General features: G+C 40.6%; 1 protein-coding gene and 1 pseudogene across 2 annotated transcripts in view; one reads left to right on the top strand and one right to left on the bottom strand.

Moving 5' to 3' along the window:
- Window positions 1-18581, top strand: part of CORIN (corin, serine peptidase) — a 251717-nt gene that overhangs the window by 177226 nt on the left and 55910 nt on the right. For both annotated transcript variants that reach the window (XM_067735885.1, XM_067735884.1), the window contains exons 11-16: window positions 1671-1902; window positions 5063-5208; window positions 5987-6094; window positions 14333-14446; window positions 16572-16682; window positions 17777-17906. In XM_067735885.1, the coding sequence (XP_067591986.1) occupies window positions 1671-1902; window positions 5063-5208; window positions 5987-6094; window positions 14333-14446; window positions 16572-16682; window positions 17777-17906 (841 nt within the window). The remainder of the gene's footprint in view (window positions 1-1670; window positions 1903-5062; window positions 5209-5986; window positions 6095-14332; window positions 14447-16571; window positions 16683-17776; window positions 17907-18581) is intronic.
- LOC137223166 (large ribosomal subunit protein eL31-like) lies at window positions 8489-8883 on the bottom strand (annotated as a pseudogene).

The following is an 18581-nucleotide window of genomic DNA, read 5'->3' as shown; positions in this document are numbered from 1 at the left end:
CCACCCTGTCTCTCCGGGCTCTAGCATTTTGTTCAGTCCCACTAGCCTAGCCTGTTCATGTTATACCGCAGCTACCTGCATGTGTCTTTCTTCCTCTGGAGACTTGGAGTGCTTCAATGCCAGGGACTCTATTTTGCATTATTTTTACATTTTAAAGTGCCTAGGATAGTTTCTGATGCCTCCCCCCTCCTTTCCTTCCTTAATTCTCACACTATGCCTGGTGCAGACTTTGAGATCAAGAAATAAGTTCTCCAGGGAACTATATATCAATGTCTTGTAATAAACTATAATGGAAAAGAATCTGAAAAAGAATTAATTTTATATATATACGTGTGTGTGTTTATGAATCACTTTGCTGTACACCAAAAACTAACACAACATTGTAAATCAACTGTACTTCAATTAAAAAAAAGAGATGAGGTCTCATTTCACAAAACTCTCAAATCGTATGGGGAAGGCAAGTAAGTAAAGAATAGAGCAGAGGGCAATGAGTGCATGGCATGCACACCCTGGAGGTGCTCTGGAGCTCAGCGGAGATGCCTACTAGGAGTGGAAGGGGAAGAGTGGTTGCCAGAAAGCCTTCCTGGAAGAGGGGTTTGTGCTGAGTGCTGCAGAACAAGGAGAAATTAGCTTAGAGGGGAGGATGGGGAAGGATGATTCCAATCAGCAGTTGCCCTATGTACCTGGCAGCTAGAACCATGATTGCATTTGAGGAGTGATTACAAGTGTGTGAAGGAAAGAAGGGGATAAAAGCTAACAGGACCCACAAAGGACGCATGCAATTCTTAAAATGTCTGGTGTCGCCCAGGAAATATTGCTGACGAGGTAGTCATGGGTGACGAGGCTGGGAAGTTAGGCTGTGATTTGGAGTGTGAAATAGGCTTGGATGCCAAGCTAAAGGGTTAGGGGTTATCTCATTGGCAATGGATGGCTAATGGATCTCAGCCTCCTCTTGCCCTGAGATTGTATAGCCTTATACACTGATCAACAATAAAACGTATAGAAAAGAGTCATCTAATTGCCTATTTAGCCAAATTCATTGATTTTTTTAAATGGCTATGAAGGTGGCGGGGAATACACTAGTTTAGAAGTAATGGATAAATCAGAAGACAAATTAAAGTGAGTAAAAGGAATCAGATAAGTGGAGCCGAGGGAAAAAACTGCGAAAGACTCTAAAACATGCATTCTGGACAGTGTGCTAGCAGCTCCATATACAGAAATGAATCTTGGTGTGTCAAGACACTTCATTGACCACACTATTTACCTTTTGATGGCAATCTCATATACTACTTACATCTAGTCTTAGCTACTTCCAAGAAAGAGGGTACGATAGACTTTTAAAAATTTATTTATTTATCTATCTATCTATCTATTTATTTATTTATTTTGCGGTACACAGGCCTCTCACTGCTGTGGGCCCTCCTGTTGTGGAGCACAGGTTCTGGACACGCAGGTTCAGTGGTCATGGCTCACGGGCCCAGCCGCTCCGCGGCATGTGGGATCTTCCCGGACCGGGGCACGAACCCGTGTCCCCTGCGTCGGCAGGCGGACCCTCAACCACTGCGCCACCAGGGAAGCCCTAGACTTTAATTTTGTAAGTTTTAAAGAAATTGTTTTCCAGGTGAAATTTAAAAATATAATATGTATCTGTCTGTGTGTTTTTTTGTTAGGTCAGTGTGAACCAATTACGTTGGAACTCTGCATGAATTTGCCCTACAACCATACAAATTATCCAAATTACCTCGGCCACAGGACTCAAAAGGAGGCATCCATCAGCTGGGAGTCTTCTCTTTTCCCTGCACTTGTTCAAACCAACTGTTACAAATACCTCATGTTCTTTGCTTGCACCATCTTGGTACCAAAGTGTGACAAGAATACAAGCCAGCGTATCCCTCCTTGCAGGTAATACATTGGGGTCTCCCCCAGGCATCCTCATTTTCCCTCAAGGAGAACCAAGGGAATGAAGACATCGTTTGAGTTTAGACAAAGTACATACTTTGCCAACAAGTCCTGTATTTAACAAATTACCTATTTAAAAAGTAAAGAAGTAGGCATTCTAAAATTAATATCTGAGTAAGAATTCATTAGTAAAATACCAAACAAGAGAGATATGAACTGCCTTTTATAATAATTCATGGACTTTAATCAAATGAAATCACAAGTGTTTCATTTTGTTGGATCAGGAAGCGGTTTTTAAAATGTGAGTCAGCAGTAGGGGTGTGTCTGCCTGTTTCTCTAGCAGTGTTGATGTATTTTAAATGCTGCCTTCTGATAGCATCAAAAGTTAGGAGACATTACACAAAGAGTGGGCTGAAGGAGTCATCACACCAAACTCACAGGATGGACGGGGGATGGACATTGCTGTTTTTTTACCTGGTTAGATGAAGTACAGGACGGTATTTCAAGAGTGTGGCTTGAACTTAGGATATGAGTGATGCCCTACGGGTTAAGATTATTACTCTGGTGTCCACCTCCTGATTCAAATCCTGGCTCTTCTGTAGCTGCTTGTAGCCTGAGACAGGTTCCTCAGTCTCTCCCAGCCTCAGTTTCTTTACCTGTAAGATCAGGATAGCGGTGGTGGTTGGGTTGGGTTGTTGTGAGATTAGATGAATGTACATAAATGTAAAGTGGTGCCCATTGATTGTAAGCCCAGAATAAACAAAGCTCTGATGTTAGGACAGGAGCGCAACTAACTGCTTTGTGGCAGTTTGGTCCCTCTTCTATGCTGTGTGTTCAGGGTCATAGCCAGAGAATGTGCACCTACAAGGTGGCTGTCACAGAGGTGAGGGCTGCTTTTCTCAGGGCTGGTTTCCATCAAGGGGTGAATACACAGATGTGCCTGCCTAAATGTGAGTGGTAACTATGGAAACCATATGTTGGGATCAGAAGTCACTCAGAGCTTTAAGAAAAAGCAAGAATATCAATACAGTGGACAGATGGGAAAACAATAAATTATATGCCAAATATCAAATGGATGACAAGGTAGGGCCATCTATAGAGTTGGGACAGGAAGCAAAATTTAAAAATGATTTGGGGGAACTAAACAAATTATACAAATAGAGTAAAATTTAATGTTGGCTGTGCAAACATAATTCTGAACATTTCTATTAAATGCCTTTTAAAGTATCACTAATAAAACGTCTGCCAGTTTTATGTTAACAAGTTATAAATCTTATTCTACTTTTCCTAAGCAAGGTTGATGATAGTGAATAATTACTTTCAATAGTACTTAACAAATTCTTGTATTTGACTTTCTTTTCATATGTGTATAAGAATTTCCCTATTGCAGTGTTCTCTGAAACAAACTTATATCCACATATGATTGATAATTTTAGGACTTAGGTTTCATAGTAAAATGCCTAAGATAAGACTGATCCTGAAATACTATTCAATAAACATTTTTGAATAAATGTTTAGAATAAACATTTTGAATAAATGTTTAGAATAAACATTTTGAATAAAGTGTTGAACTTCTAGACACTTGAGTTTTGTTTCTTAGGTTTACACATACACGTACATCTTTCATTTCCAGTGGCTATCAAAGTGAGTTTTACATTCTGATATTTGTAAGAAAAATTTTTGGATTATGGCAAGAATAATATACTGATATGCTCATGGGGTAACACATAATTCCTTTTGCCAAGCTTGGTTATTGATCTTAAAATTCAGTTTTTAAGCTATGAATTGGAAAATATCTAACATTCTTGAGCTCTTAAAATGTGCTGAATGCTTTAGTGTAGTTATCATCCTCAAAATAACCTTTTAGGACTGCTGTCTCTATGGCTGAGCACTGCACAGATTATTATAAGAACAGGTGTGCCAGGGAGTTGTAGTGCCACATATTGTATTTCCATTTTATAGGGGAAAAAAAATGGTAGAGTCAGGCACTACCTGACTTCCATCTAAATTAGGTATCGTTTGGTTAATTTAAAATAGCAGCAATTGAGTTATATACATTTTTATATTAATCTGCAACAAAACTATTCAGTCCAACAGAGAGTTATTAAACACCGTTGAGCTTCCCACTTTTGCAAACCTAATATGGGAATGCCATGTCTATGTCTTTGCCCCCAATTCCTAGGCTAAACCAGCATCAAGTTATGCTCTATCTTAACTTAAATCTAGACAGACTTAAATCTAGACAGAGCCTTTTCTGAAACGTCTCCATTCAATTGCTAACCATTCCTTACCTGTTGAAATTAACTTAGTGGTTTAACGTTTGAAACTTTTAAGAAATGAGAACGTATTTAAAGGGAAATAAAAAATTTGCCTAGGAACTTACTTTCATTATGTCTACTTAAAAAAAAAAAATCCGTAACTAATTTCTTGGTAATATATTGAGGCAAACTGTTTTTTTCTTTCCCCGTAGGAAGTAAAGCCATCTTCTTTGAGACATGCTGATACCTCAATTTTAAAATATTCTGGTACAAATGAGATAATACACATAAAAGCACCTAGTACAATGCTTAGTATGTCTTTTCTTTAACAAAGACCAACAAACTTCATTTTTTACCAACTTGAGCTCAACACAAATGGGTTTGGTGTAAGCTGAAGTAATAATGCCTTAGGCAAGCCAGGTTGGCACAGGAAATGGCTCACATCCCAGGGCACCACAGGGGGCCGAGGCTGAGGGTGTTGTATAGATTCCATGACCTTTGGTGGCAGACTGTCCAAGTGATTTTGGGGGCTTCCCTGCTTAAAACAAAAGACACTGGAGTGTGTCTGCCTGAAAGAAAGAAGAGAAAATGGGAAAGGCAAACTGGAGGAGGGAATCCGTGTTCTGGGAACATCTCTATTTCCATTTCTGCAATGGAGTTTCTTTTGGTGAAAGTATGTTTCTGGAACGTATCCCCCTTGTAGCGATATTACTCAATTTGGTTTCCCAAATATCTAGTGTGTATTTGTGCATTCATATATATACATTGGTACGCACACACACTGCATACACACACCACATATACACGCCAACCCATAACCATACAGAATTAAAACCCTACATAGAGGCCTAACATCAGGTGTAGCTGTTTCCGCTTGTAATATTTTGTCTTTCTCGCTCTTTTAGAGCTCTATGTGAGCATTCCAAAGAACGCTGTGAGTCTGTTCTTGGGATTGTGGGCCTACAATGGCCAGAAGACACAGATTGCAATCAATTTCCAGAGGAAAATTCAGACAGTCAAACCTGTCTAATGCCTGATGACGATGTGGAAGGTTAATTTTTAAATTAATTACAATGGGGTATCTAACATGGATGAATATGTCAGCTACTTTTAGAAGTTTCTCTGTTGTTATTGTTTGTATTTAGTTACCAGTAGAAAGGCTGCATAGGTGGTGAATCTATAAACTTGATTACACTGAAGAATTTGATGCCCATCTGTTAGACATTGTCTTCATTTAAAAAATAAATTGCAGAGATGACTTTAATACTCTAGGTATTTATTTTAAACACACTTAACTCACAGAGTCCATTATATAGGGATGCTGCTTTTATACTAGGGCCCCTGTAGGTAATGGTGAAGATCATGCCTTGGTTCCTTCAAGTGCAAAGCATTCAGAGACCTTGGCAATGTAGGATAATCAAGTAGAGAAATAGGATCAAGGACCTGCCCACTAGGTGGAAAGATTAGGATGGGAAACAATATGACACATTAAAGGAAAGCCAGCTGGGTAGTTAGAAGCATTGACTTCATAGGACATTTCAGGCTCCAGCAATTGTTAGGCTGTCCATTCGGAAAGAGAGTTCATTGCTGGAAAGCATAGAGACACAAAACAGCTGATCTGAAGAGGTGATGTCAAGGATGAAGGAAAAAGATGCTGATAGGCAGACAGAAGAAAGCCAAGTAAACTTTGACCATTTCAGTTTTGTGAAGGTCCATCCTTATGTCCAGTGATAACTTCTCCACAACATCCCACATGTAAATGGATAAATTAGCTGATGGTTCTGGGTTTTCTGTCTGTTGACAGTAATGTGGCCCACTGCTTTTAACAGAATGCTCACCTAGTCACTTCAAGTGCAGCTCAGGACGGTGTGTTCTGGCTTCCAGAAGATGTGATGGCCAGGCTGACTGTGATGATGATAGTGATGAAGAAAACTGTGGTATGTATGTGAGATGGCACTTTTCTTGAATGTACACTAATAACTCGTTAGGATAAAGGGATTGTGTTAAAATATGTCCATTGTTTACTGACGGTTGTAAGTAGTGACTAGGATTGAATGCTAAGGCATTTACTTCTTAAATTATCAAATGGCAAAACATGAATTATAAGTGTTTTTCCTGTTAATTCCATTGATTTCCCCTAAATTACACTTCTGTTTATAACCTTGATGACATATGTGCAAACTCTTAGTAAAAGAAGAAGCTCTTCACAAACGTAAGAGATTATTTTTATTGAGAGATTCTAAAGCAGTTGTCATCTGTTTTAAGGTCAGAATAATAGTGTCCTTGCCTATGATTCCCATATTCTTAAATAGGCATCTAAACACACAAAGACAGAGTGCAGGCTCTAACATTCAAATTTAATTGGGATTTATCTTCATGCCCTCTCTGATTTTTGTCTCTGTCAGCAAAGGATAAAACTCTTCCTGACATTTCTGCCTTTGAACTCCAAAATCACCAATGGAAAGGCCAGAAATGCCAGTGGCAATTTAAGTGGAGCTAATTCCCATTTTATTTCCCTGCAAACCTTTGTACTTGTAACCTCAAAGTGTGTCAGGGAATAGAAAACAGACAGTGCTCTTTACTAAGCAATATTTTAGAGTAAAGCAAAATGATTGAAGGGCTACCCCAAAGAATAGTTTGGTTATGATTATTTAGCTTGTTCTGCTTAAAAAACCTGACACTTTTTGCCATTGAAAGCACATGAGGCAATGCATCTTTTGAAATCATTTTATTCTTTTGGCCTTTGAGGGATGAAATATTGCCTTGCTTCCCAAAATGAGTTTTCCATAGTAGACATTGCCCTTCTGGTCCAGACAAAATGTCACAAGCAATCAACTGAAATCCTATCAGCTACTATAAATATGGATAAGTGCATCTTCTAGAAAATTAGAACTGTCAGAATGATGGTAATTTTGTTAGGGAGGAACATACAGTGTTTTGAGAAGCTACTGTTGTTTGCTTTGTTTGTGGTCTGTATGTAAAGAAATAAATCAAAGCTCATTGAATATCCCTTATATAAATGATTTATTAAGAATCTATTGGGGTCTTCCCTGGTGGCACAGTGGTTGAGAGTCCGCCTGCCGATGCAGGGGACACGGGTTCGTGCCCCGGTCCGGGAGGATCCCACATGCCGCGGAGCGGCTGGGCCCGTGAGCCATGGCCGCTGAGCCTGCGCATCCGGAGCCTGTGCTCCGCAACGGGAGAGGCCACAGAGGTGAGAGGCCCGCATACCGCAAAAAAAAAAAAAAAAAATCTATTGGATTTTTTCACTACACTATGGCTTTGATGCGTTATGGTATTCTGAGATGCAAATTAAAATAGATTATCTTAGATTGTCCAAAGAGGTTACATGATACTTCCTTGGGTGGCTAGACCGAAATTTGCAGTAGGGGAATAAATATTTGAGAAATGTAAAAACTTAGTCTCAAAAAGAGTCTTATGAAGATTAAATGGTCTGAGTTCTAGGGTATATTCTGTAAAAAAGAAATTTAAAGCACTATAGGGTACAAGTGATCCTAAAATGTCAGGTTTCTAGTTAAGTAATGAGTTTTTGTCAGTACTTTAATCTCACAATTAAAGGCTCATGAGAACTATCGAATAAATTGTCTAATCTCTATAAAACACTCAAAAGACTGACGATGTTATTGAGAGTTCTGGTTAAGGAAAGTTAAAAGTCAGTAATAAATTAATACATTTGGAACATTAATTGCCCCAACAGTATTAATCTATGAGAGAATTCTCATTAAGTTTTCCAAAGCAACTGGGCCGCATGCACGCGTTTGAATGGGCATGTCCCATGCTCTGGGAGAACACAGCAGTTAAAATCAAATGAAGAAGTCACGCAGTAGAGGAAGGCCCAATGGAGGACTACTGGGAAATCCTCGGATTCCCATTTTGCCTACTTGCTCAGTTTGTCCCCCTGTTTCCATGGGCGTGGATAGGCATACCATCTGGTAATGCAAACACCAGCTCCAGCAAAGCTGGATTTCACTCCAGGCTTCCTGTCTTTCTGATTTATTCCGTCCATTGTGGAGTGGAATGCACTTAAATGCTTGGGCTTTCCTGAATACTATGACTATTAACTATTCACTTTCACACATCTGCCTCTCCTCCAAAATTTTAACAACATTACTGGGTTTTCCCCTCAAAACAATACTTCTTTAATTTAATTATAAAATAATCGATGTGTTGGAAATTTATGCTGTTTCTCTGACACTTCTGCAGCAGGAAAACATGGAGGTCAAAGCACACCATTTGTAAATACACTTTTAAAATACATGCGTTAAACATTTAGCAGTAAGTAGTGCTTGGTTTTGGCAGTTCTATAACCTTATTGGACAATCAACGGTTAGTTCTTATCCACATTAACTGTCTGCAGAGTTTTGAAAGTGGCGAGAGGTGGATAGGTAACCAACGTATAGAGCTTGTTTGGTGAATCTTCATCTTCATTATGTTTTCCGGGCAACTGCACATGGATATGGTATGGGACATTCCTTATTCCGTTGGCCCAGACAGATTTGCTGAGCCTGGTGTCAATGCATACATCTGGAAATCTCATCTCCTTCATGGCAAATATCCGGATTTCTTTGAATGCCCTAGGGGTGCACTTCTTGAAACCCACTGCATAGATTCACTTGTGAATGTTGACGGTGTTTTCTCTGGTCACCACCTCATTGATGGCGGGCCAGCCCTTCTTCTTCTCGCTTCCCTTCTTTGCGGGAGCCATCCAGCTGGGCTGGGAGTAATGTTGTTCTGAAGTGTCTCCTGCTCTTGTGGTAAATTTTTGTTGTTGAAGTTGTACTGATTGTATAATTGTTAGTGTAAACAACAGTCGGAAGTACTGTCATTATTAGAAAAGTTTTCAGCAAGTGTTTGGAAGAATTATGTAAATATGAACATATCATTCCAGAATCGCTTCATGGGAGAGAAGTCTAAAAGATAGGAGTGATTTACAGAGTCAGTACTGCATCAGTACAGAAGCACTTCCGTGTCTTAAAGTGATAGTTTGTCATTAATTGAACATCTACTATGTAGATGAAGCTGGCTGTAGATCTAGCAACTGGATGAAAGAAGCTTATTTTCAATCTGACATTTACCAAGCATTGATATCTAATCAATGGAGAAAAAGGTGCCGATCTGGGCAGAGAAATGAACAAGAAGGGCATAAAGGAAAGGCGAGCTAAAGAAAACAACAATGAGATTATATTTCTGAGCTTTGCCTTCATGCTATAGATCTGAGTTTGTGAGACTGAAGTTAGCTTTTGCTAGGCCTATGTCCACAATTGGATGAGCTATACCAGCAGGAACAAGGTGGTACCTGAGCTGTGATGGGAGCAGCAAGTCTTCTCAGTGGGTCACTTAAATGGGAATATAGCTCAAACAGTTTTTTTATATCTACTGGAGAAATAAAACCCTTCATTACATGAATATAACATCACAATTACTAATTGATCACTCTTCTACGTAAAAGGGTATACAACATTCAGAGAAAGGTAGACAATACAAATGCGAGTGTCATTAAGGACCTTTCTGTTTATCTTCAAATAATTAAAAACCATTTCATCATCTACCTTCGATCTCCTCTGGGGTGATAGATAAAATGCAGTAAAATCTTTCTTTATAACATGAACCTCTTCTTGGAGTCAAAACCCCTTTAGGCTGTGTTGAAAGCCTCTGGCTCTGATATTTATAGGTTTTACAGCTTGATTTTAAAAGTTTTCCAAAAGACTTTTTTTCCCTGTTTGGACTCCTTAATAGTATTTGTGTATTTCTCACAGAGAAGGACTTTACTGTGTTTTTCTTTTAAATACTCCAGAGAGCCAGTCTCTTTGTCCCTTTGCTTGTGGAAGAGACTGATTTCCTGCTCTGTGACTAGAAGACAGAGTGAGGGTCATTGTGTTCATCTCATGTCGCATACCCACAAAGGTACTTTCAGAAGGAGTCTTAGGATTGATCTCTGATCACATTTAATCCTTCATGCTAAGGAAGAGACATTCTCCTTCCCTTTAGATATTTTGCTACTTGTCTAACTCTTCGCTATCTCATTTGGTGTCTTGGGCAGGCAGCCTGGAATGGTAGAGTGCTCTCTGTAGACCTAGACTTGGATTTAAATCCAGACTCAGTACTTAGAGGCTGTGTGACTTTTGGCCAGTCATTTAACTTCTCTGGGCCTCAGTTTTCTCACCTGTAACATTTAGAGAAGCGCACTTTATCCCGCACAGCTTGGAATGCTTATAACATGCCTTACTCAGTCCTCAGAGGGCAATAAACAAGAGCCCACCTGCCACAGTGCTAGGAAATCCAGGAGGCAAGTCCCCTTACAGGTCACCTCAGGGATCTCCCTTGAGGGAAGGAGTCCTGTCTAGCTTGGTATTATCTCTGACAGACCAAGGTCTTATTTATGGCAGAGGAGGGCAGACTGGCATGTCACGTCCAAAGCACAGGCTGGGCAGAGTCCCTGATTTCCATAGTGAATGTGGGCATCCGGGTGGAGCCTCGTCCTTGAGGTAGTGCTCGTTTTGGTGGTGGATGTCCCCATCTCCAGGATTACGGTCACTGAGGGTGGCTCTCACCCTGCAATTTAAAGCCCTTTCAAAGTCTTCATCCTGCCTCTTCACAGGGTACTGAGACAGCACGTCTTGAAGAGGATGACATGAAGATGACGCCCCGAAAAGGGGTGTGACTAAGGAATTGGGAGGTCCACTGGGGCTTTCTGGTCAAAGATGGGAGCTCTGTGACTTGTGCTGTCGTTGCTGCCCCTGACGGTTAGGCCCAGAGTTCGGGGAGGGAGGCAGCTCCTTTGTTCAGGCTGCTACCACAGATGCTGCGGCTGTTCTTTGAGATCTGGGCTCCATGGCCCAGGGTCACAGGCTCTGGAGGGGCCGTCACACCTGCCAGGCCTGAACCTCACTGCTCAGCTCCCTTGATTTGCTCTGAGGTCACATCCACAGCCACTGGGGCAGCTGCTGGCCGAAGATGAGCAGCTCTACCCTGACAACACTTTAGTTGATGTAGCTCGAGTTAGCAGCCCTGATGAGTGGACCCACTTACTCTGTACTGGCATCACTGAAAGCTTCTTAGAGTTCAAGAAGCATCTGCTTTAAGGTGCTTTGCCTTCTTCACCTATAATGACAACTGTTTTGATAGAGAAAAAGGTGCCCCAGTTCAGGTGGGATCTGCCTCTGACGGAAGCCTGCTTCGCAGAGATTTTGTGAAACTGAGAGAGAACGTGAAGAACCCAGCAGAACGCTTAGCGCACTTAGGGTTGACGAACCATCATGCTTTGCCCAGTACTGAGGGGGGTTTCTTGGAAGCAGGGACGTTTAGTGCTCAAACCTGCAAAGTTCCAGGCAAACTGGGATGAGTTGGTCACTTTAGCAATACACGGTGGCCTCTGTGAGTGGGCGTAGCCATTACGTCTGTACGGGGGGAGGTGGCAGTTATACAGACATCAACAATTATTTGGTTTCATAACCTACAGCTGCATTAAATATCTCATCCTATCCATACCTAGTTTTAATTTTTAATGGAGTCATACCCTTTTCCTTTTAAAGCATACCTTTAAAGCATAATTACACCAAAAATGCCACTTTAAAGAGAGAATGATTTTTTCACAAAATCATAATGGTATCTTCCATGTGCCTCATGTCTTGACCTTTTCATCCTACTTCATTTATGTTCATCATAAATCCACAAAGGAGGCATTAGGCCACGCAAACTTTTATTAGAAAAGAGAAGATACAGAAGGGAAATTACTGCCTATAGAGTACTCATTTTGTCTTTATAGCAACCCTTTGTAGCAGGCGTTCTTATTACTGTTTTAGAGATATGGAAACTGAGATTCAGAGAAATTAAGGAACTTATTATCCAAGGTCATACAGCTAATGAGATTTGGAGCTAAGGTTCAAATCCAGATGTCTGACTCTAAGCGTTGTTTCCTTTGCTCTTACCTCTAATGCATACTGAGGACAGCAACTAGAGGCTTGCACCTGCTTCCCTACTGGATCTTTCTCTGTAAGGCTGGATTTGGAGCAATCTGTTTATTTTCTCTAAATCTCAGTTTCTTTACTTAGAAAATGGTGATTGTAATCCTGACATTATGGTATTATTGTAAGAATTAAAACTAATATCTAGAAGGTGGATTTATAGTGGATAATAAATGTTATCTCTTATTATTACCATCTGTGAGCATACAGGTCTTATGTCCCAGTAGATCGACTTTTGTGATCTTTTATCATTTCATTCCAAGTGTCCACATTCTTCTCTGTACTCTTAGGAATGTACCTTGTGAACAGTCAGAAAGACTTATGCTGTTTTCTCTCATCATCTACTAGCAAGTGATGTGGTTTGTGATGAGTCTCCTTGCCAGAACATTCCAGATGATGTCTCTTGGTTCCAGATGATGTATTCTTGTTTTTTTTTTTTTGCGGTACACGGGCCTCTCACTGTTGTGGCCTCTCCCGTTGCGGAGCACAGGCTCCGGACGCACAGGCTCAGCGGCCATGGCTCACGGGCCTAGCCGCTCCGCGGCATGTGGGATCTTCCCGGACCGGGGCACGAACCCGTGTCCCCTGCATCGGCAGGCGGACTCTCAACCACTGCACCACCAGGGAAGCCCCAGATGATGTATTCTTGGTTAGCTGAAAACTCCAGATTATATTCCCATGAGTTCCTAGAATGGATGTCCCTGGGCCTAAAACCATTCTAGATGGTCAGCTAGTGAAGGCCTCTCACTATTTATTTCCTACAGTTTTGCAGTCACATACTCTACTGCTGTCCTATATTTTTGAATGGTGAAACATTTTAAATCTAATTTTATCCCATAGTAAAAATTTCTCTTCTGGGGACTTATTTTGATAACTTTTCAATGAGAATTTTTTGTAAAGCAGATTATTTTCTCATAAGGGACTCCAAGAAACCTGAGTCAGTCATCTATGACATTTCTCTGAATGATTTGTACCAGATCAGATGAGAAATAGCATCTCTAAAGAAACCCCTTAGGGCTTCCCTGGTGGCGCAGCGGTTGAGAGTCCGCCTGCCAATGCAGGGGACACGGGTTCGTGCCCCGGTCCGGGAAGATCCCACATGCCGCGGAGCGGCTGGACCCGTGAGCCATGGCCGCTGAGTCTGCGCGTCCGGAGCCTGTGCTCCGCAACGGGAGAGATCACAGCAGTGAGAGGCCCGCGTACCGCAAAAAAAAAAAGAAACCCCTTATTTCATCACTGCTTGGCATTTCATTCACCTTACACTAAATTACCTTTCCCTGGGAAGGAGAGACTTTTCGTTCCTTACGTGAAATGAAGTTCCATTTAAGATTCACGTGTATCGAGGTCCTGCTGAGGGCTAGCTGCTGTTCCAGGCAGGGGGGTTCAGGATACTCAAAGATGAATACATGTGGTCTCTTCCTTCTCACCCCTCACAGCCTGGTGAGGGTCATGGATCCAACTGGAGTGACAAGAACACATCAGGCACTTGGCATGTTCTAGCGGACGTATAAATGCACTGCCTGTGAAGCAGATGACATTTATTAAGTTCATTGTAAGAGCTTGTGATTGTACAGGCAAATTACAGTTCAAGCTTATAGTCCTGGTCTTAGGCAAATGATGTTCTTTTCTCAGGTTAACTGATCAAGTTTCTAACCTGAGATTTCTGGCTACGTTACTGAAGTAATGGCTCTTGAGCTAGTTTTGCAGATATTTGGCATATGGGAGGAGCCTCTTGTGCTAAACACACAGATGGCCTTGCCATTTGTTGATTGAAATTACATTTTAAGATAATATGCATTTAGATCGCTAGGTTTTGGCATATTTGCTTAAAAGCGTTAACTCATCATTTTATAGATGAGTCTTATGTGTTGGCAAATTGGCTCAGAAAGCAAAAGGAACAGCTAAAGATGAACGTTAAAGTACAGTTGCTTTTTCTTTTTTTTTTTTCCGATTTCCCATATGTCACTTTTGATCTTCTCCTGGGAGAGCTGTACTATTTATAATGCAGTTTGGAGATTACCAAGCATTTCTGCTTTCAAAATTACATTTTCCACGGTATACAGGAGTCAAAACTCGTTAAGAAAAAGGAAATCATACCTTTATATTGTCATTTTTTTACATTGCTTGATCAAAGCCATTGTTATTTTCACCTTCACATCTATTGCAAATAACCTTTCCTTCTGTCTCCAGGATGTAAAGAGAGAGATCTTTGGGAGTGTCCATCTAACAAGCAATGTTTGAAGCACACAGTCATCTGTGATGGGTTCCCAGACTGCCCTGATAACATGGATGAAAAAAATTGCTGTAAGTGCTTACTGTGAATTTGTGAATGTGCTGTTTTATTTTAAACACTAATTACCTCTCATTTTGAATGTAAGTGAGAAATTTGGAAATATGTATCAAAAGCTTTTTGTATTTTCAGACCTTTTGATCAAAACTCCACTTGTAAAAATATATGCCAAGAATACAATCAAACGTGTAAAATATATGCATAATGATATTAGTCTAGCATGATTTATAACACGGAAAAAATTAAACCACCCCAAATATCCAAAAAGAGGGGGAACATAAAATACAACCATAAAATGAAATAATATGCAAACATTAAAAATTAAATTAAAAGGATAATTTCTCGTGGGTTCATTACATATCATTAGATGAATAAAACAAAGCATAAAGAATTATGTGTACTATTGTGCTGAGTTTTGAAAGTACATATAACCACATAGAAAAAGATCAGAAGGGCATAATAAAAAGTTTACAGTTGTAATCCCTGAATGGTGGAATTATTAAGTTTTTGTGCTTTTCTGTCTTTTCTACATATTCTGAATGAATGGCCAGTAGTTTTAGAATCAGAAAAAAAATCTCCTAAGATGCATTACCTACTAGTAACAGAAAGCCCAACTCAAACAGACTTAAGCAATGAAGAATTATTATTTTCTTTTTTATTCTTTATTCTTTATTTATTCTTTATTATTATTCTTTTATTATCCTGTGTTTTGCATATGCCTTATATTATCATATAAAAAATCAAGTGTAGGGCCAGATACAGGAGCTCAGCACCTCTTCTGGGATTCTCTACGTTTGCCTGACCTCTAGCTGCCTCCTACCAGAGTCTAAAGATGGCTGCCAAGAGCACCTGGGGTGCCATGCTTCCCTGGTCATAGCCACTAGGAAGGAGAGAGAACCTCACCCTCATCTCTGGAATATCACTTAGGGCTTCACTCAGATTGGCCAACTTTGAGCTGGGTCCCAGCTAGCAGTCAGCTATTGTTGTGTGGATTCCAAAAAACACCACCTAAACAGCTGAACTGCAAAAAGAAGCATCTTTAGGGAGAACCAGTTAGAAAAAGATGCTGTTTCTTCAGGCTAGGACACGTGGCCTGGACAGCGGGGTTTGAGCAGGAACTTCCTTGGAAAGCACAGCCTATAAAACCACAGACCAAGACCCTGATCTCGGATCCCATCTTTACTCCTAGACTAATAACTGTACTCAGAGAAAAAAAAATTGTAGCCAGAAAAATGCCATGTCTCGCTTAAACGAATCAGGATCTTACCATGGAGCAGGGGCTGGTGTGCGGGCCTGAAGAAATTCATGTTCCCTTAAAAAAGGAGGACACGGGGGTTGGGGAAGTGGGGTGGGATGAATTGGGAGGTTGGGATTGACATAGATACACTACCATGTGTAAAATAGCTAGCTAGCGGGAACCCGCTGTAGAGCACAGGGAGATCAGCTCGGTGCTCTGTGGTGACCTGGATGGGGGTGGGCATGAGAGGAAGGTCCAAGAGGAAGGGGATATGTGTATACATATAGCTGATTCACCGCGTTGTACAGCAGAAACTAACACAATATTGTGAAGCAGCTATACCCCAATAAAAAATAAATACATTTTTTAAAAGGGAGGAAGAAAAGTAATAGATGCTAGGTAGGCAATCAAGGAGTTTTGCCATAGTTTTTAAAAACCTAAGAGAGAGTTAGTGTGTGACTCTGAGAGTCATTTAATACTAGAGATTAAAAAAAATAAAATTACCCATAAATGTGGACAGAGCTGGTTTTCATCCTAGGGTGACTTCAGTCCGCTCATGCCCAGTGCTCTGTTCCCGCCACTTCAGATTTTAGCCCTATGTTCTAATCTTTGGTATTTCTGCTGCTCTGGGTACCACTTCTTCAATCCTGTAGTTACAACTAGAGAATCTCATCACTTGGAGACAGTAGTTCTGTTTAAATGCTTGCTGTTTGTATGGATGGACCTCTCAGAAAGGAGATTTTATCAGTTCTGCTCTTCGGTCTTGACACCTGTTTGGAGGTGTGGGTGACCACATCTTGTCTTCCTTAGATGCTCCTGCTGGCAAACCATGATGTGCCTGTTAGTGATAATCACATTCATTCCTAAAATGTTTGTCTCCTCACTTCTTGTTCCCTTGCCAGCATTTTGCCAAGATGATGAGCTAGAATGTGCAAACCACGAGTGTGTGTCACGTGACCGGTGGTGTGACGGCGAAGCCGACTGCATAGACAGTTCCGACGAATGGGACTGTGGTGAGCTGCTTGTTTCTGCCATCTGCTCTATGCTCTAATGCCTGGCAGCCATTTAAGCTAAATGAATCCTAACTGGTTTCACAGATCTTACGAAGTTCATCTATTCTGGTTTACTATTATAAAAGCTGCCAGTGGTGATTTGTACACGTTATTTCCAACTCACAGAACACTTCCCCACAAGTTACTTCTCTGTTTGAAATGTCTATCTTATATGTAAAAATATTTGGGTTCAAATTGTTTTGACGATAGAACTTTTCATTTGAATGTAATTTTTTAAAAACTATTATCACCCATAATAAATTATCAATAGTCAGTCATTCTTGTATCATTGACACCTCCTGGAAGAGGATACTGAAGTGGTCTTCCATCTTCCCTGGACTCTCGCTCCAGATCCAGATGAGACTTCTATCTACTCCCTTACGTGGACAGGACTTAAAGGCATCTCTCACCAGTATCCCAATGTTGCAGTTTATCATCTTGAGTTTGGTTCATTCTATCGTCCCACACTCATCCCTGTTTCCATTCCCTTGGCCCTTATTTCAGTCCTTCGCATCATCTGGCCAAATCACGGTTATGATGTATATTGTCATTAATTGTGCAGTGTTTCCACGAACAATCTATGGTGTATGAAGTACAGAGGATGCTCTTTGATAAAAGAGGAATTAGTGCATATGCCAAATTAATCCGAAATTAACACATCACTCTCACACACTTGCATTCTCACAAGCTTTCTTGAAAGGAAATGATTTGAATGAAGTTACAACTGGCTCCTTCTAATTATGCAAGTCCTTGGGTAAACTCATGGGAATGGGACCTGCCTGTGGCCGTCTTGTAACTCATAATGAAAAGTTAAGAACTGCCTGTCTCTTTCACCAGAGCCTCTAGTTCTTGGAGGGCAGAGAACACATCTAATTCATTTTTCCATCCCCCGCCACACGGCAATCAGTGATTGGCACAGGGTAAGAACTCACCAAATGGTTCTTAGCTAAAAGAAATAAAAATGAATGTCTGCAAGTAAAGCAAAAGCATGTTATCATTCGGTGTCATGAGAAGAAATGTTTTAAATTAGGGTTTCCCCCCCTTTTTCCCCTCAGTGACCCTCTCTGCAAATGTGAACTCCTCGTCATTCCTGACGGCTCACAGATCTGCCATGGAACACCACGTGTGTGCGGATGGCTGGCAGGAGACGTTGAGTCAGCTGGCCTGCAAGCAGATGGGTTTAGGGTAAGGTCAGTAGTTTGTAGCCCTGATGAATTTCTCAGAGGGCTTCACGGAACTTGGCAATAATATCTTCCTTATGAATGCAGAGTGAGTTAGTGCTCTCAAACCTAGCCCTCCAAAGCATGGGAAATGGATCAGGTGAGAGAACTGTATTTGATTACAGGCACCTGCTCTCAAGAGTGCGGGTTTCTGAAAACCTACTTTGATAAAGCCTCTAAAAGTAAATGAAGTCATTGTATTTTAAGGACTTGTGAAATGAAATGCTTTTATTACTTAAAAAAGCATTAAGATGGTTTCCTCTGAGGAAACTGGATGGGAAAATCTTGCAATCCCCGCCCCCAAGAGGTTATTGAATATTCCTTTTTAAGCAACACAAATCTTTTTAATAAGTTGAGAAATAGAACTTGAAGTTGCTGGTATTTCAATTTACCCTGTGTAATGTAGGAAATGTCAATTAGGAAAGAGTTCACCATTTTTGCTTCTTAGAATGAAAAGCCACTCACTCTGGCTTTGATACAAACACACTGAAATCAATACTTTTAAAGTTGGATTCTTGGCACAGGGTTTCTTTTCTAGTTCTATTGGGGTTGGAAAACAATAATTGAAAGGTCTTAGAATATATATGTGAGTGTGTTTATACATATAAACATATAAACACACACATATATTTTTTTCTTT

This window comes from Pseudorca crassidens, chromosome 4, assembly GCF_039906515.1.
Source record: "Pseudorca crassidens isolate mPseCra1 chromosome 4, mPseCra1.hap1, whole genome shotgun sequence".
Lineage (NCBI taxonomy): Eukaryota > Metazoa > Chordata > Mammalia > Artiodactyla > Delphinidae > Pseudorca > Pseudorca crassidens.
Note: the sequence above shows the minus strand (reverse complement) of the source record. Positions and strands in the feature narration are given on the sequence as shown.